The following is an 18,747-nucleotide window of genomic DNA, read 5'->3' as shown; positions in this document are numbered from 1 at the left end:
CTACCATACTTTTCCGATAACGAGACATTCTAGATCAATCTCTCTGCTGTTGGCGACATCTGCTGAGAAATCCCAAGACCGAACGCAAGCACATAAAAGTAATGCACTCTAAGGATGCGTTCGAAATCTGGGAAGTGACGGATTTCATTTCTCAATGCGTGTCCCACTCCAGCCTTCCCCATGCTGTTCGTTCCGCCATCTATTGCCATGTTTCGCATTCGCATTTCATGAATTCACCACCCCGCCAAGTAGGTTGGTATCAAGTTGGTATAGGTGTCGCATCGCTCTGGTCGATCAGGAGCCGCGTTTACATAGGGCTAGTTGCCAGATAGTGGAATTTCCACTAACAGAGGGTTCACAAGAAATACGCCATGGCCAATATCCTGGACGCAATTCGGTGTGCAGACGAAAATATTCATGTGAGTGCTAGAAATTCGTAAATTACATTATTTCATTGACTTTTTTTTTGTTAAAAACACGTGATGACAAGCTCAACAAATCTATTCATGGTGGCTTACGTGGCAAATTGGCTTTCCTTTGTGGGATAATGCCATTTTCATTAGCTCTACTTTGATTAGCGTATGACAGGTGTTCGTGTAAAATAAGCAATTTTACCTATTTCCTTTATCAGTTTGGTAGCTGAAACAGCTACCAACTTACTTCCACTATGACAGTTTCCAGTAACATATGCTACTGATTGGCTAATATTAGCCAATCAGATCTCTGGAGTTCCCCGCAGTGCGTTACAACTATGACGCGGCAAAGACATATTTGGACATATCATTTCTATGTTGATATGCCTATCTACACTGCATATTGGCCTTGCGTGGATGTCATCAAGTGAAATGTTTTGGCCTAAGGTCAGTGAGACGCTAGTCGCTACTCTTCTATACGCTATGCCCTTTTTCAATATGAAAACGGTGTCGTGTTCTGACTGCAGGCAACTGGTAAGTTTGTGCAGGTCTCACGTAAATAGGGTGTGGGGCGAGAGCGCTCTATTGCTTTTCGATCCAGCAGGCAAGGATTTTGTTTTTTTTTTGTAAGGGAGTATAAGTTGAAGTCACAAATTTATTTAAGAGTTAGTACAGTTGTTTTGGTTTAAAAGTTGGTGCATTTGCCTTGTCAAGGGTATGGAACCTCAATATATTGCTAAGTCATATTTCCAGGATGTTGATAGGTATGTTTGGAAAAAGATGTTTTGATAATGTCGAGAAATGTAGCAAGGACATTCCTATCTTCCAATCAGTTGCTCGCTACAGTTTCATGATTTTAAGGTGTGCATGAAATAATGAGAAAAGGTAAAAACAAAAATATGAACAAAAATTTTGTTAATTCATGATGCATGATAGAAAAAGTAATTTTCTTTCGTTGATTAAAGCAAGGCTTGCGACTGAACCATAATGTGCATTGACTGCTGCGCAGTGTCCCAAAATTTGTAGATGTGGGTGGGAAACGACATAGAAATGCAAAAGGCATTTTCCACTCTCACCTCCAGTTTTCAAGCTCAATTTTCCACTCCCAATTCCACCGAGAAGGAGCAATTGTAGATAGATTAATGCTTTTGATCATTTTCCCACTATTCTTGGGCCTTACCTGACCGACAATTTTTCACTTTCATCCTTTTTTTTGGTCAGCAATTTTCCCCTCTGACACCCAAAATATGATTTTGGTACACTGCAGTGCTCCGAGTACCTACAAAACCAACAGCATGATGAATGGCTGAATTCTGCCCGAGTGGCTGCATTACCTAGTTGTTTTTTCAATTCACCACACTCCTCTGTATTATGCAGGCATGGGAGTTATTTCAGAATTAAAATTAATATTCAATATATCTTGTTTATGAGACTCCTCACGGGCCAGACTGGAAAACATCCATACACTACGCCGGACGCCCGTGAGACCATTTTGCGCCGAAATTTCTGAGTGATTTGCGCCAAAAATTAGGTGCCTATTTGTGCGAAAATCAAGCCCTTTTCATATAAAGCACATGTGCTCATATACTGATCAAGGCTATATCAACCAGGCAGAGTGTTTCGGGGCTTTGTACGCTATCCCATGTTTGAGCGTCCGAATTAGTTTTTATTTCCACGTAAACCCAATACTTCGACGGGAGCCAGCGAGGGCCCGGCAGCGGAGCAGCACGTGCTCCGGCACATCAGCCTCTTCTCGGCTCACGGTGCAGAGCGCCGCTGGGCACCGCTTGTCTGGGCACTGCTGGCACGCGGCGGAGTGGAGACAGCCGATTCGGTGCCGTATTGGAGCGAGCGGCCCCGGTGGCCCGCCCTCATCTGGTGCACCGAAATGGCATCCTCTCGGTCCTCTCCGGGGAGAGGGGAGCGGCGGCGTGCTCCCGAGGAGTGGCTTGAATAGTGATTCTGAGCAGTTGTCGCGCCACTGATGCGAGGCCGGACAATGAACCGCCCTGGTCAGCGATCGGGCGTTTGAGGGCAGGGCGGCCGCCAGTTTTGCCAGATCGTCCACGCTCTCATTCCCCTCGATACTGCAGTGGGCAGGAACCCACTGCTATTGCTTAACGACGCTTGGCGACGTTCAACAAGGTTTTCCATGCCTATCTCTACGCCGAAGGTTGAGGCCTCACCTGGGCGGCCGTTCCTCCGCTGAGTAGACTCAGGGCGGCTTGCCAGTTCGAGCACGCGACGACCGGGGCGGGGACGTGTCGTCCCGAAACCTCTCCAGAGCCGCCCGCGGGGTGAATCTGCTGCTAGATTGACCAGCGTACCGCATAAATTCGGTGACTGTCTTTCGCCAAAAATTTATGCGACCGCCCTGCACCGAAAAATTCTTCCGCCGCCATGCGCTGAATTCGGCGCATGCGAAGTTACGCCAGACGTGCGCTTAAATTTTCGGCGCAATCCCGCCACTACGCCGGACATATTCGGCATAACGTGTATTTTTCCAGTCTGGCTCACCGGTATGGATATGGCTGCTGGCAGGCTGTAGCCGGCCTTTGTCAGTAAGGGATTGGCTATGCATGGTTCTGTGAGTACATATGATTTCAGACCAAATTCTGCCCTAGCCCAGTATGCGCGCTTAGAATGTGGAGGGCATGCCAACATGTTCCTCTCAGCGGGGACTATGTCCTTGTGAACCCTTCCATTCAGAAGATTCAGAGCAAATTGATAACATAAATCCTTGGCTGGAGTGGTTGCTGGGGTGCTAAGACTTAAAATATGCGCTAATGTCAGGTGTCAGCCAGTAGCGGCGGAACACCTTCAATTAGGGGGGGGGGGGGCACTGCCGACTTTTGGTCGCAGTCCCATTCTTTCCATGCAACGCCCATAGGGCTAATGTTAAAATGCCAAAGCCAAAGGGGGGCACGGCACGGTGCCCCGGTGCCCTCCTCGTTCCGCCGCCCATGGTGTCAGCTCAAGCTACAGAGCTGCCATTCCAGCTGTTCTAAACCCCATAATAAAGGTGGTATTTCTCCTGACAGCTGAATCCTCTCCAGTGACAGCTGATCCTCGCCATCTGATCCTCCCCAAAGACAGCTGACACTCCCTGGTGGGGGATGACCTTGCCCGGTGGCTGGTGGCAGCGAACCCTTCCCAGTGATAGCTGACCTTCCCCGGTGGGAGGTCACAGCTAACCCCTCCGACGGATCACCCTCCCGGTTCTGAGCCCCGGCGTCACTGCCTCCCATTGACAGACTTTTCTGGCGGCAGCAGAAAAGTACTCCAGCCCAGCAGACTCCAGCCGAGCCGCACCCAGTGACGGCCGACGCCGAGCGGCCGGTCGGCGCTCCAGACGGGCCGCGCCGCCGGCCAGCCCACCGCCAGGCACTGCACCAGTAGCGGCCGCGCCTGCCCGGCCAGTACCCGGGCCGCGCACACTGCGGCTGACGTGCAGCCCGCCGCCGCCGCAGTCGCCGACCCACGGACGGATACACGGCCACCTACGTCCGGCTGGCCGACCAGACCACCCTGACCAGGTCTATCCGCCGACCGGAGCTGGTGCTGCTCCTCAAACACCTGCGGCCCAACACGGCATACTCAGTTCCGATGAGCGCCTGTAACCGAGCCGGCCAGGGTCCTGCCAGCTCGCCCGTCACCGCCACCACAGAGGAGGGAGTGCCGGAGGTGGCGCCGCGTCAGCTGACCTGCCGGGTCGTGTCACCCTCCTCCATCGGTCTCAGCTGCCTGTGGCTGGCCGGCGGCGCGTGCTGGCGGCGCGAGGGCCAGTTCCCGGCCGACCTGGACGTGGCCGAGTTGTGCAGTCTGCTGCCGGTCACAGTCTACCAGCTGTTGGTGAGCGCCCACAGCGCGGCCGGCACCACAGAGTCTACCACCCGGCTGGCCATCCACGCCGCAGACGGAGCAATGATATCTCCGCTGCCGCCGCCAGAAAAGTCTGTCAATGGGAGGCAGTGACGCCGGGGCTCAGAACCGGGAGGGCGATCCGTCGGAGCGGTTAGCTGTGAACTGGCCACAGCCGGGTAGAGCCCACCGTACTCCCGGGACACCTGCTGAATCGTCAGCTGACTAGTGACGTCCTTGACTCCAGAGGTGCTGTCTTGGACGTGGAACCTGCCGCCCAGCTGGTCGGCGCTGACGCCGTCCCTCGTCCAGGTGACAGCCGGCGGCGGTGACGCGGTGGCCGCACAGGTGAATGAGACCGCAGTGTCCACCACCGGCTGCACCGTCTGCTGAACCAGCGACAACAGCAGCCGAGCCGGCAACGCTCCGATCCTGACCTGGGTGGTGGCGAGGTCATCGGTCACGTGACACTGGTACATGCCGGCCACGGACGGGTTGCCGCCGGTCAGCTGCAGAGCCGGCCGGCTGGCGGCGGCGGGCAGACGGCGGCCGTCCTTGAGCCAGATGATGTCGCCGGCTGCCAGGGGCGGCGTCACGTGACAGGTCAGCAGAGCGGGCTGTCTGGTGGTCACCAGCAGCTGACTGGGTTCGATGACAGCGCGGCGTGTCACTGTCACCTCCAGTCGCGTGTTCCGCGCCGCGCTGCCCACCTCCGAGCTCGGCGATCTCGGCATACGCCCGCGTCCCCTGACCTGATCCGGCGTACCACCAGCTGCTGGCCACTGACCTCGACATGACCAGAGTGGAGCAGCGGCGTCAGCTCAGCGCCACGCACCTGTTGTTGTTGTTGTTGTTGTGGTTCCCTCCAGCCGCGTTACCGCGGTGTAGCCGTGCGGCTCTGGAGGTCCCTCACGGCGGCTGCCAGGGCCGCCACCTCTCCGTCGTCGCAGACGTCTTCCGGGCTCGGGAAAATCGTCCCGTACCTCCGGAGACGCCAGCCCATGAGGGCTGGGCACCGGAAGAAGAGGTGCCGGTACGTGTCGGCCTCCTCCCGGCACACGGTGCACCGGCCCGCCGTACAGTCGGTGTCAGGGCACTGGCGGCAATCGTCGGAAGAGTTCCGTCCAACCCGGTGGAGGTATTGGCGGGAGCCCGACCAGTGGCCCGCGCGGAGTTGGTGGACGTCGACGGCCGACGATCTGTCCCTCGCCGCGACCGGTGGCCGCAGCCGGTTCCCCATCAGGGTCCTGTACCAGCCCTCCGGCCAGGCGGCGGTGGTGCGGTCGCGGGCCAATCTGACGGCCGCACGGTGGGCGGTAGCGACGTCAACCGGGACCGCCGCCTGGGGGAGCGCGGCCGCCTCCTTGGCGATCTGGTCGGCGCGATCGTTACCGTCGACGCCGCGCCGGCGGGCCGGCGCTGCGGGCCACCGTGCGCAGCGTCACACACTGGCGGTGTGGTAGGTGACATCCCATCGTCGCCGCGTCCCATCTCAGAGTGTAAAACATAGTGTTATGCCACTATTATTGATGCTCATTGCTCAGTACGATACAGATAATGGCACATAGATAGCATCATCAACTAGGAAAGCATTATTAGTCACCTGTCTTGTGCTCTGTCGACGATTGATCGTGCCACACAGTACAGTCAGTCTTTAAAAGTACCGCCGTATCGGTGCGGTGGATTTCCGACGGAGGAAAGGCTGTTTGATTTTAGAGTAGCCGGACCAGTGGACCTGGGGATGGATAAAGGCTCACTTTGGCTCAGTGACTCTCAACTTTAGCAGCCTTTCCTCGATCGGGCTTGATGGATCCACCGCACCGATGCGCGGTGCTTGGGATGTACATACAGTACATTGGCAAAAGCGTGTAGATACTATTGAGCAGCCTGAACGCCTAAAGAGACCCTCCCACCTTCAAAAAAGTTAATGAATTGGCATAAAAGTGATGTCCAATGGATGAGAGTGAGCAAAAAGGAATATCTACTGGTGTACATTAATTTCCATCGAAAAATATTCAATGTTTTTTTATAGATATTACACTTATTATTTATTTCCCGGGGCCTACGCTGTTCATACGAAGTCATTGGGAAACAGTTATTTGGTATTTTAAAAGTGCGACCGATGTTGCGCGCAAAGTAGCATATACAGGGTGTCCAGAAAAAAAAAGATACTACGGAAATTAAGTCGCATTCATTAACGCACGTGCCGATTTTTTTCCAACTTCATGTGCTTATAGTGCAAGATTTGGCAAAACTCATGGGCACTGTAATGCGTCGTTGGAAAGTTGTCTGCCTGCCCTCCGAGATGATCAACATGACCATCAGTCACCTGCAGACTGTGCTAGTGCTGGAGCTGATCCGCCGGAAGGCCGCTCACATTGAGAATCTGCTTTGAGGAGCTGCCGCGACTGACCAAAGGGTTTACATGTCATGTGGCACCTGCTGTCTGTTTTGCCATATTTTTGTGAATACAAGCATGTTCCATTTTAAAATGTGCGGTGTTTATTTTCGGAATTACAGCCAAAAATAATAGTATCCGTTTTTTCTGGACACCCTGTACCACCACTGCTTCTTGAAGATGTTAGGATGTACAAAACTATGGTCCTTTTAAAGAAGATAATGTATTTTACTTGACGAGAATGCTGCAAAAATTCCTCCAATAATAATAACCGGTAATTACTTCTATGATATACGTATGAAGGTACCTATTTTGCAACTGTGTCAAAGCACAAAAGAACAGCATTCTGACAGCTCACTGTGTTATGTTGAAATGGCAAGTTTGGTTAAACTTGGTCAGTGCTGAACTTTGATTTTAATTGCTAATTGTTTTTTCATTTCAGAGTGTTAATGGAAACAGACGACGCTGAGCTGGGGCCGGACGCAGCAGGCGACGGACGCTGTAGTGTGCTGGGCAAAATAGTCCAAGATGCTGGTAGCGGGTGAAATACGCAGCTGCTCGTCGTCTCCAAGAGCGCCGCGGACGCCGTGGACTGCGCCATCAAAGTCGACGGAAAGTCGGTTCCAGCAGCCGACCGTCTCAAACTACTCGGAGCTGTTGTGTTCGGGTATAGGGGGTGTAGACTTGGACCGCCTCTGCGGCCCCACCTCTGTGCGCCTGGGAGCGCCCCTGCCGGCGCTCAGCTGTCCGTGCGCGCCAAGCGGCGTGAGTGGCGCACGGGACGAAAACTGACGCTCGCCATACTTGTTTAGTTTTTGGAAGACTCTCTCGGCCCATTCGCACCGGCAGTAAATAAATCGCGTTTCTCTTAAGCTCTCTCTCACTCGAACCGTGAATTACGAACATAACATGGCGCGGTCAGTAGATGGTTCCGTGCGAGTGATTAGTGTATAGCGCGCCGTGATCTGTGACGATGAGTGACATTGAGAAACTGACGCAGCTGCTCCTGCAGCAGGCGGAGCTGTCGGCGCAGCGGGAGCGAGACTCAGCGCAGCGCGAGGAGCGGCTCACTCAGATGGTGGAGCGACTGTCGCCGACCGACAGCCACCCGCTACCGTCGCTGCCGACGATGCCTCGGCGGCGACAGCCGCCCGGACGTCGGCTGCCGCCCCGCCCGTGCGCCTGCCTGCTGCTGCAACGCCGGCGCCTCAGCTGTCGTCCTCCACATCCCTGCGCGACTTCGCTGTATGGAGGGAGAAGCTGGACGGGTACATGCTTCTGACCGGCGCGTCCGCGCTGCCCGTCACTGCCCAGAGAGCTGCCCTTCTCAGTCTTCTCGACGAAGATTGGCACCGGGTGCTGCGCTATGGACTGACGATAGCGGACGACTCTCCCCTCTCCGCGGTGGTAGACGCAATGGAGAGTCATCTCCGTAAGCAGCGCAGTGTCCTGGTCGACCGCCGTGCGTTCTACGCCCGTGTCCAGGAGCAGGGCGAGAATTTTGAGGAGTTTCTGTGCGAAGTGAAGGAGCTCGCGGCATTTTGCGACTTTTGCACACACTGTTACGACTCACGCCTGCGTGACAAGATTGTGTGTGGCCTGCGGGACGAGGAGACGGTGAAGCGTCTGTTGGAGGATCCGGGGCTGGACCTCAAGAAGACGGTGGACATCTGCCGTGCGTCAGAGAACGCCCGGGCTACCTGCTCCGACCTCCGCTCACCGACGGCGTCAGTGAGCCGTCTGTCGGCATACCGCCGTTCAAGGTCGCGCGATGCGCGCCCCGCGGCCCAACCCGGCGGGCGTTCCGCGGGTACGGCCGGCGTGCGCCGCCCCCAGGCGCGCCCCGCGGCCCAACCTGGCGGGCGCTCCGCGGGCGCGGCCGGCGCGCGCTGCTGCCGCTGCGGGCGGGCCGCCCACGCAGACCCGGCGGCGTGCCGCGCTACTAGCGCCATCTGCAACTCGTGTGGCCAGCGCGGCCACTTTGCAGTGGTGTGCGCCCAGGTGGCGCGCGAGAGCGCCGCTGCCCCCGCCGAGCGCGCAGCACCGGAGCGCGCGCGGCCCGCGGTGAGGCAGCCGTCAGAGCCGCGCATCTGCCGTGTCATCAGAGACGTCTACGTGAACGGCATCTCGACGCGGCCGACTCCCACTGTGACTGTCCGACTGTCTACGCCGGCTGGTGTGTTCACCGTGCCGGCCCGGGCCGACTCCGGCGCCGAGGCGACAGTCATCGGAGAAGACAGCCTGTCTTCCATCTGCGTGGAACCAGCGCAGTTGGAGCCCTGCATCGGCCAGCCATTTTCAGCAGTAGGGAAACAGCCGCTCACCTGTGTCGGGTCGTTCCGGGCTACTCTGGAGCTGGGCGACCGATCGACCACCGCTGCCGTGTTCGTCATCAGGGAGCTGACTGGCCTGCTACTCAGCTGGTTCGACTGTGTGGCGCTGGGGATTCTGCCGAGGGATTTTCCGGCACAGATCCGGTCCGTCGAGGACGCACCGCGCCCTGCTGATGACGTCACGGCCTCTGTTGACGTCACATCCGCTGGTGACGTCACACCCTCTAATGACGTCACACCGTCTGCACCGCCGGCCGCTGCCGGCTCCGCTCGTAGCGCCAGCGGCCGCTCGGCCCCGTATGAGGCGCCGCGTGACAGGCCCTGTCCGGCCACCGGGACCGAGACGGGCGCGCCGGCGCCGCCGGCCGATGGACCCGGCCCGGCCGCCGGCCTCAGCGGTCCGCTGCCGGCCTGGGACAGCGACTCAGACCCACCGGAGGCGGTCCGTGCAGCTCATGCAGCCGCTCTGGTGGAGTGTTTCCCGCGTGTGTTCGGGCAAGATTCGACTCTTCGAGTCATGGACGGCGGTCCGATGACGATCGAACTCCGGCCCGACGCGTGTCCGACGTCGGTCACCGCTGCGAGACCGATCCCCTTCGCCTGGCGTGCCGAGGTAAAGGCGCAGCTGGACGACCTGCTGGACCGCGGCGTCATCGTCCCTGTGGACTACCCGACGGAATGGTGCCATCCCATTTCGTGCGTGCCGAAGAACCCGTCCGGGTTTCGACTCTGCGTGGACCTGACGGGACTCAACCGGTACGTGAATCGACCCACGTACCCCTGCCGGTCTCCTCACGATGCCGTGACGAGTCTGCCCGCCGGGCACCGGTGGATGTCGACTCTGGACGCCAAGATGGGCTACTTCCAGATGCCGCTCGCTGAGTCAAGTCAGGACCTCACCTGCTTCATCACGCCGTGGGGCAGGTTCAAGTTCGTCCGCTGTCCGATGGGATGCAGTGCGTCTGGAGACGAGTACAACCGGCGCGGCGATGCCGCGCTCGGCGACATCCCAAACTGTGTCAAGATTGTCGACGACATCCTGGCCGTGGCACAGACGTACCGGCAGCACCTGCAGCAGGTGATCGAAATCCTCCGGCGCTGTGACGACCGAGGAATCACGCTGAACCCGCTGAAGTTCAAGTTCGCCCAGAATGAGGTCAAATTCTGCGGCTACAAGATCACCCCGGCCGGCTACACCACCGACAATGAAAAGGCGCGCGCCATCGCTGATTTCCCGAGACCGGAGAACGTCACCGACCTGCGGTCCTTCATGGGTCTGGTGAATCAGCTGAGCGGCCTCACACCGGAGCTGGCTGGCTCGACTCAGGCCTTCAGAGACCTCCTCAAGTCGCGCCGGGTCTGGCGCTGGACTGAGCAGCACGAGGCAGCGTTTCTGCACACCAAGATTGTGCTGTCGTCACCGCCGGTGATGGCATTCTTCGACCCCCAGCTGCCGACCGTGCTACAGACGGACGCTGCTAAAACCCGAGGACTGGGTTTTGCACTGCTCCAGAGGCACGGAGAGGACTGGCGTGTGGTCCAGTATGGTTCACGGTTCCTGACCGATACCGAGAGCCGATATGCTGTAATCGAGCTGGAGCTGGCTGCTGTACTCTGGGCCTGCAAGAAGTGCCATGTCTACCTGGCTGGCATGCCCCACTTCGACCTGGTGGTCGACCACCGACCGCTGGTGACCATCCTAAACTACAAGCAGCTCAACTCGATCGACAACCCGCGTCTGCAGCGGATGAGAGAGAAGTTGTTGGCCTACAGCTTCACCACCAGCTGGCAGAAGGGATCGAGTCACGTGATCCCAGACGCGCTCTCGCGAGCGCCCACCAGCGACCCCGCCGCTGATGACGACGGAGCGGTGGACACCGAGGACGACCCGCTGCACGCCAGCGTCATTGCCGCGCTGCAGGCCTCCGCTCGATCGGAGGAGGGCGCCCAGCTGGCTCCGCTGGTCGACTCCACACTGGAGAGAGTCCGCGCCGCCGCGGAGCGCGACACCGAGTACCAGACTCTCAGCGAGCTGATCCTGGCCGGATTCCCAGAGAACCGGCACGAGACGCCCCCTGCAGTACGAGCGTACTGGGGCGTGCGCCATCAGCTGGCCATCGACGACGGACTGGTGGTCTACGGCGCTCGACTGGTCATCCCGTCCGCCCTCCGACGCGGTGTGCTGGAGAAACTCCACGAGTCACACCAGGGCGTTGATAGGACCAAGCGCCGTGCTCGGCTCAGTGTGTACTGGCCGGGCATCGACAAGCAGATTGCTGACACTGTCGCCGCCTGCGCTCAGTGCCGTCAGCGCCTGCCCAGCCACGCCCGGGAGCCGATGTGGCAGGAGGACGGCGCACCGACACGCGTCTTCGAGTCGGTCTCGGCCGACTACTTCTCCGCTGGAGGACGCACGTACCTGGTGTATGTGGACCGCCTGTCCGGGTGGCCGTACGTCACTGTGTGTCCCCGCACCGCCTCGGCGGACCATCTGACGCGGCAGCTCCGACTGATGTTCTCGCAGACGGGCGTCCCGACCGTGTTCCGGTCAGACGGCGGACCCCAGTTTGCATCAGGCACGCTCCGCCGGTTCCTCCAGCGCTGGGACGTACGGCATGAGATGTCGTCACCGCACTACCCGCGCGCTAACGGGCACGCGGAGGCCTGCGTGAAGACAGCGAAGAAGCTGGTGCTGGCTGCGTCCTCATCGGGCCGGCTCGACCAGGACCAACTGGACCGAAGTCTGCTCGAACTCCGTAACACGCCCCGAGCAGACGGACGGTCGCCGGCACAGGTGCTGTTTGGTCACCCGCTTCGCTCTGGTGTTCCCACGCACCACCGCGCCTTCGCTCCTGAGTGGCAGCGAGCAGCCGCTGTCTGTGAAGAAAAGGCTGCCGAGCTCCAGGAGCAGGTGGTCAGACGCTACGACGAGAGCACGCGCCGGCTGTCACCGCTCAAGATCGGCAGCCGGGTCGACCTTCAAGACCCCGCCACCGGCCGATGGAACCGGATCGGAGTGATCGTGGGCGTCGGTCAGAGGCGCACGTACCTCGTCAAGACCGCCAGTGGCAGGGTCCTGTGGCGGAACCGCCGCTACCTGCGCCCATACCGGCCCCTTCTGACAGAGCCCACCCCGCCTGTGGCTCCGTCCGCCCCGCGCGCGCCCCAGCGGCCGCCGCCGCCGCCGCCAGAGAGCACCGCGGTCGCCGCCGAGCGGGCGGTCCGACCCGCTGCTAGTGCGCCGGTTGTGTGCCGCTCGCCGCCGGTGCGGTCACCCGAGGTGGAGACGGCCGCCGCCGCTCTCCCGCGTCGTTCTCGACGGCAGCGCCGCGCTCCTGGTCGGCTCCGAGTTCAATGGGGTGCGACCTCGTATGAGGAGTGATTGTGAGACAACGTCGTGGAGTGTTGTGTTTTTGTGTGTTTTTGACGACTGTTGTCTCGAGGGGGGATGTTGTGTTCGGGTATAGGGGGTGTAGACTTGGACCGCCTCTGCGGCCCCACCTCTGTGTGCCTGGGAGCGCCCCTGCCGGCGCCCAGCTGTCCGTGCGCGCCAAGCGGCGTGAGTGGCGCACGGGACGAAAACTGACGCTCGCCATACTTGTTTAGTTTTTGGAAGACTCTCTCGGCCCATTCGCACCGGCAGTAAATAAATCGCGTTTCTCTTAAGCTCTCTCTCACTCGAACCGTGAATTACGAACATAACAGGAGCCACCCCCTCAACCTGCTCCTTCACGTCGGGGCCCATTGCCGCAGTCTCCGCTCCCGAGTGTGCCCCGGATCCAGCAGCTTCGCAAGCTGACAGCGCGGGGCTGGGGACTAGAGGAACGACAGCTCTGCGCTGTAGCGTCTGGATACGTCCGTGGAGTGCTGGTGCACGCGGCCGCCACCTGGCTCCTGGTGACGCCACAATCCCACGTGGAACTTCTCCAGAGGGAGATGCAGGCGGTTACCCGTATATCACCGGCTGCCCCTTGTTTACCCCAGCCCACGCAGTGATGGCGGAGGCCGAACTGATGCCGGTGCCCGCTGGCCGCCCGGCGAGACGTGCTGGTAGCGAAGCTCTTCGCCAAGGCGCACGCGCTCCCCGAGGGCAAGCCCTCAGGACTATCGCGGAAGATGGGCCGCCCAGCCGACTGAAGTCGGTGACGGGCTGGCGTGGGGTGGGGCACGAAACCTGGCGAGCGGCTGGGATCGCCCTGCTGCTCGACCCCCTGGTTGCATGCCAGCGCGCCGCCGTGGGAGGTGGCCGCCTTCCCAGACTTCACCTTCAGGCTGGACATCGGGACACTGCAGCGCGACGCCTCGGCTGATGAACTACACCTGGCGGCACAGCGACACTTGGCCACCCTCCCCAGCAAGCCATCAGGGTATGAACTGACGCATCGGCGGAAGCGGGAGTCCGCAGCGGAGAAGCCTTCGTGGAGTGTACACGGGTGTGGGAAATGAATGCTAAGTGTATCCAAATTGAAGGCACTGCTCTCGAAGGATATAAATACTGAACAGCTTTGGATTGTTTGTATTCCAAATGTTTACTTTCAGGACGAGTACTCCTTGTCATTCGGTCGTCAACTCCTCTCTCCGACGCCGGCTTAGCGCAGGCACGTATAACCTAAAATTTGGCCGGGGGGGGGGGAGCGGAGGAATCCCGTAGAGAGAGCCTCCTACCTACAGAGGGCCCTCTACCCGAGGAGTCAGAGGTGGTCAGACACAGACACTAGCGGCTATTCACAGGAGGCCCCATGTAGTAAATTGAATGACCCCAGGTGGCAGGCGAGTCGGAGAGCCTTGATTGTCCTGACGTGATTTTTTGGGGATTCCCATGAATTTCGTTCGTCTCCGACGTGATTTTGGCCAACGTGGGCCTTCTGCCAGCATGGGCCCTGAAAACCCCTAGGGGGCCGGGGGAGGCGCACCCCGTCCGTCCCCCCTTGGGTACCTACGTCCCCGGTCGGTCCAGCGGCTCCACACGCGCCTACCGACACACAAGAAACTCTTGCCATTATGTTTGCTTCTGACGCAATCATGACAGAATTACGCTCTATTGATATGCATGCTGCCATTGCTTTGGAGTCGGTCTTTTGAATTTCTGCGTTTTTTTTCGGATCGGCTCCACTCTCCAGACAGCTGGCTCAGCCTGATCGACCAGAGCGATGCGACACCTATACCAACTTGATACCAACCTACTTGGCGGGGTGGTGAATTCATGAAATGCGAATGCGAAACATGGCAATAGATGGCGGAACGAACAGCATGGGGAAGGCTGGAGTGGGACACGCATTGAGAAATGAAATCCGTCACTTCCCAGATTTCGAACGCATCCTTAGAGTGCATTACTTTTATGTGCTTGCGTTCGGTCTTGGGATTTCTCAGCAGATGTCGCCAACAGCAGAGAGATTGATCTAGAATGTCTCGTTATCGGAAAAGTATGGTAGCTATACGCCAAATGGTTTTTGCGTATAGTTACCATATTACTTCCGATATGACTGTTGACATTACTGCGGATATGACCGAGCAGTGCATTGGCAATATGCCAAGGGCAGTAACATGCCGTCAGTCACGTCAGTCATCGGCCTTGGCTATCTGTAAGAATCTTGGCAGGAATCTTGGCCTTTTCTTGGACCCATAGCGTCGGCCTTCGACCAATCATATCGCCGAATTCGCAGGCAGTGAGAGACAAATACGGCGTGCCGAAGACATATTGGGTGTCTCAAAATCACTGAGAACTCTATAGCTCAAAATTTAAGCCCTGCACTTTTTTAGATCTACCCCGTTGAGTGGCATTTTTGTGAAAATTATGTAAATATATTTATCAGAATAAGGGAGAAGTGTAGGGGGCGGCGGGTGAGGTGCAGAAGAAGAATAAGAAGAAGTTGCACCTATCCAGTAATTTTATCTTGATTTGTGGATTAGACGAAGACTAGATTTTGATAAAGAAATCGACAAACTTGAACTGCAGGTAAGGTGTTGGTTTGTCATGCCGATTGTCTTGAAACCTGTTCCTTTTAAACCTGGGCTTCACCATTTATGCTCCATATGTGAATTAGCCTTGAGGCAAAATAATCCGGCAGGTGGCTATTTTCTGTTTGTAAAACTGGCCTCAGATGGAGTGCTATCATTTGATCAACCATCACATGATCAGGCAGCAACAAAGTTTGTGGTTTTAGAATCTTGAAAAACTTTCTTGGGAGTGGCACTTGGTAGACATCTGTTTGAGATTCTGCTAGAGCAATAGCGTCGTGCTCAAGCCAGCCAAATTTTAGACTGCCAATTCACAAGAAAAAATGCTTGGTTAATCAGATTTCAGCCTATTAGGTAAGGCATCAATAGGCATTTAATTCAATTCTGGTGGTAAAAATCATGACCATATATTGGCATATCATCAATTTTTAATTTGTTGTGGCACACCTTGTTGTATATTGAGGCTTGAAGATGCTCAAGTAAATATTTTTGATGCGTGTGTTGATGAAGGCTAAAGTCCAATGAAAATAAAAAGCAGAAATTATCCTGACCTTCCCTTCCCTACTAACCTCCAACCTCCAACCTATCAGCCTACAAACCACCGTTCAGACTTCATCTACACGCAGGTTTAACATTTTATGATAAAGTAAAAAATGCTCAGCTTGTAATCCAATGCCTTTCAAAACCAATAGGCCTTTTTGGCCTTGCGAATGGTTAACGGAGAGAGAGAGTTACCTAACTCTATCATGTAAAAGCTGCTTTGAGAAAATAGCACTGTGTTTTATCCTGGCTTCATGACTCTCTAACGCTCTTTCAAACACATGGTTGTTTTCTGACAATTGGTGATACAGAGAGGGTCTGCATTAATGTCCAAGTATGGTCATTTAGGATCAATTTTTGGTGCCCTCGTTTTATATTATTCCAGCACTCCAGCAGCCTTACCCCGCGTTCGATGTCTCTCGGATGACGAAGATTCTACGTCGTCCAGCCAATCCCGTCCAAGGTCAGCTGGGGCTCGGCTGTGGTTATGAAACGTGATTGGCCGGACGGCGTAGAATCTTTGCCGTCCGGGAGACATCGAACGCGGGGTTAGTCTCCCCAACTGACATGCGCTGAATTTGTCGCATGTAACTTTACACCTGACGTGCGCCGAAATTTTAGGTGGAACCCTGCCACTACGCCAAATATAAGTTATGGCATGATCACTGCTCAGTTGCGCAGGTTCACCAGAACAGCGTCATGGGTGCAAAATGACCACCGTAGCGCCCGTAAACCCTAATAAACAAAGAAGCAAACATCAGTTGCGCAGTTAATGCCAATTTTCACAATTTTGATTGTCCATTGATATTGTTTGGTCATTTCAGGACTCGTGGCGCTGCTCGCCTCCTCGCCAATGCGAACGCGTTCTCTGAGGACAACCCGCCCAAGGCTAGTATGGCGAAGCCACGCCACCGCGCCGGCTATAGACTCACGGCCTGAAGCGAGTTTGGGCGCGACGGCTGGCGAGCCAAGGCGGCGGAAAGTCGTCTGGCGGAGCTCCCGTCTGAGGCGAGCTTGATCTGGTCAGACAGCTCCGCCACCGATGGTGTGCTAGATGGAGGAGGAGGGGCCACCCCCCCCCCCCCCCTGAACCGCGACATCCGGGAGGTGCGTGTCGCGGCAGGCGCCCTCTGCTCTAGCACGCGCGGCGAGCTATTCGCCCTAAGAGCGGTGTTGGAGGAGCTGTTGACCAAGACTGGTCGCGACACCTCTCTTCCGACAATTATCGTCTGTACCCACTCGATGGCGGCGCTGGCCCTCCTGCGGAGCGGCGCGGCGGCCCAGAGAGCCCCTCTGGCCGCAGACATATGGGGGCTGCTGGCAGCGCTCACCGAGGGGGCCATCCAGTGATAATGCAGTGGGTTCCTGCACACTGCGGGCTTCCGGGCAACGAGCGGATGGACGCCCTCGCGCGCGAGGCTGGCGCCCTATCCCAACGGTAGCGCCGTCCGCCGATCGACTTGGGCAGCACTATCTGCAAGGCAGGCGCGCGCGACGCTGCGCGCGCCTGGCGGCGGAGCTGGCAGGACGGATGACCCTGGCTGCCGCCGTGAGAACCATCCAGAACCGTACGGCTATGCTGCGGCAGCGGCTGAAAGGAACGCAACAACAATAACCACAACAGCAGCTGCTAATGAAAGGGGAAATCATGGAGCCGGATGACCCGGCACATGGCGCTCAGCCAGCTGAGAATGAGAGCAGCTATCAAATCGCCAGCAGGGTGCTGCGGCTGGTAACTGACGACCTTGGTAGAGAGAGCGCCTCCGCTGATGCGGATGAAACTACCCCCTCTCGGGTTTGTTTGACGCCGTCTCCGTCGACTCTTTCGCCTGGGCCGGCTGGCGACCGCGCTACATTTCTTGTGCAGTGACTCGTAACTGTGTTCACCAAACTTTTAAAACTCCCCACGTTAGCATCTTTAAAGAATGTTTTCCTCGTACACTGCTGCAATGTCTTATGTAGGCATGTTGTACAGTCTAAACGAGTGTGGAATGCTTTGTTGTGCTTATTTTGTATTTCGTTTGCTATTTATCACGGTGACTATAATTTATTTTGACCAACCCTTGCCTTGTTACAATTTTAGTGGATGGTTTCTGAACTGCTGTTTGCATTATAGATGTTGCTAGTGCGTAGACGCCAAAGATTACTTTATACCTATTGACGCGCCAGATAAAGGAGGTGAAGTATTCCTCTGATCTATACCTACGGAATTCCTTTATGTGTGTTTTGTAATCGATATTGGCGGTTTTCTTATGTGATGCGGTGTAGAGCGTGGCTGAGGAAGGCGATGTTTAAAGTTGCTAGTTATTTTTCAATACATCTTTGATCGGACTGTCGTGCTTGCTGTAGGTCGGACTTCCGTTCTTGATGGTGATTGGACGCACGTGCCGGTAGTTCACAACAATGCGGCTTTCGATTATAGTATAGATTTAGATGCATTTAAAGTGTTTGTATACGTAGTCCTGAGTTTCGAGATATTATCCTTGCGGGCTTCTTGCCAACAGATTGTCCTCTTCTGTGTCCAGTACTCATCCCACTCACGAGGCTCAGTTGTGTTTGCCAGCCCCTATACGGAAACATTGGCCAGATAACTGACTACTACTGAAATTTTAAGAAGCGTGGGCAGTAGGGCATAACGAACGGTCCTCAACTTCAGTAGCCGCGGAGGGGGGGGGGGGGACACCGCCGACTTTTGGTCCCATTCTTTCCATGCAGGCCAAAATCAAAGGGGGGCACGGTGCCCCGGTGCCCTCCCCGTTCCGTCGCCTATGCTCAGGTTATTTCTGACCTGACAGGCTCAGGGAGGATTGCTCTTTGTTGTTTTTCTCCGATGAACCCTCTTGCTGCACACTGGCTGATACAAAGGATGGAGGGGACGGGGGGGGGGGGGGGGGTGCAGACGTATGAAAAAAGAAGACAATGTTCTTTCCCTAGCGCACGAAATCAATTCTTAAATGAAAATTAAACGAATAAGCTTCCGTTAAGAAGCCCCCGTTCCGTATCTTCCGTTCCATTCCACGACTCGTACGTTCCAGTGACTTGCTGCCGTAGCGTCATCTATACCTCGCCCTTACTGCCGGGAAGGCCGCGAGTTGCGACATCTATACTATGTCTAGGCCTGAAGTACCTCTTAGTGTTCTTCCGCCACGATGTATTTATTTTTGTCAATCGGTTTGGTCCTTCTGGCCGGATAGGTCGTCAGAATTATCTGAAGGTGCCTGAAATGTCTCGTTAGTGGAAAAAA

At 56.5% G+C, this 18,747-nt stretch overlaps 3 protein-coding genes across 7 annotated transcripts in view; 2 read left to right on the top strand and 1 right to left on the bottom strand.

Moving 5' to 3' along the window:
* Positions 1-18,747, bottom strand: part of LOC122372653 (heat shock protein Hsp-12.2-like) — a 38,630-nt gene that overhangs the window by 5,723 nt on the left and 14,160 nt on the right. Inside the window, exon 1 of one of the 3 annotated variants that reach the window (XM_043350139.1) lies at positions 3,582-3,663. The exons of the other annotated variants lie outside the window; for them this stretch is intronic. The gene's annotated coding sequence lies outside the window, so the exon portion shown is untranslated. Of the gene's footprint in view, positions 1-3,581; positions 3,664-18,747 lie in introns of those variants that run through there. 3 annotated transcript variants of the gene reach the window in all.
* Positions 835-7,576, top strand: LOC122372669 (Down syndrome cell adhesion molecule homolog). 3 transcript variants are annotated; one of them, XR_006254910.1, is made up of 2 exons: positions 835-947; positions 7,115-7,576. XR_006254910.1 is itself a non-coding variant. In XM_043350184.1 (2 exons), the coding sequence occupies exon 2, from the start codon at positions 4,020-4,022 to the stop codon at positions 4,386-4,388; it is 369 nt and encodes a 122-aa protein (XP_043206119.1). In that variant the 5' UTR covers positions 1,065-1,177; positions 3,687-4,019; the 3' UTR covers positions 4,389-4,823. The 3 variants fall into 3 exon arrangements, 2 of the variants coding, with proteins under 2 accessions (XP_043206119.1, XP_043206125.1); XM_043350184.1 differs by lacking the exons at positions 835-947; positions 7,115-7,576 and adding exons at positions 1,065-1,177; positions 3,687-4,823; XM_043350190.1 differs by lacking the exon at positions 835-947 and adding an exon at positions 3,673-4,265.
* LOC122372982 (uncharacterized protein K02A2.6-like) lies at positions 9,523-17,835 on the top strand. The gene is made up of 2 exons (XM_043350698.1): positions 9,523-15,966; positions 16,328-17,835. The coding sequence occupies exon 1, from the start codon at positions 9,523-9,525 to the stop codon at positions 12,385-12,387; it is 2,865 nt and encodes a 954-aa protein (XP_043206633.1). The 3' UTR covers positions 12,388-15,966; positions 16,328-17,835.

The sequence above is a fragment of the Amphibalanus amphitrite genome, unplaced genomic scaffold (assembly GCF_019059575.1).
Source record: "Amphibalanus amphitrite isolate SeventyFive unplaced genomic scaffold, NRLGWU_Aamphi_draft 000037F_arrow, whole genome shotgun sequence".
NCBI classification, from domain to species: domain Eukaryota; kingdom Metazoa; phylum Arthropoda; class Thecostraca; order Balanomorpha; family Balanidae; genus Amphibalanus; species Amphibalanus amphitrite.
The sequence above is the reverse complement of the archived record's forward strand: the minus strand, read 5'-3'. Positions and strand labels throughout refer to the sequence as shown.

Excerpts from the sequence above, each read along its gene's own strand:
- LOC122372669 (XM_043350184.1), top strand. The coding sequence starts at position 4,020 with ATGAGCGCCTGTAACCGAGCCGGCCAGGGTCCTGCCAGCTCGCCCGTC.
- LOC122372982 (XM_043350698.1), top strand. The coding sequence starts at position 9,523 with ATGGACGGCGGTCCGATGACGATCGAACTCCGGCCCGACGCGTGTCCG.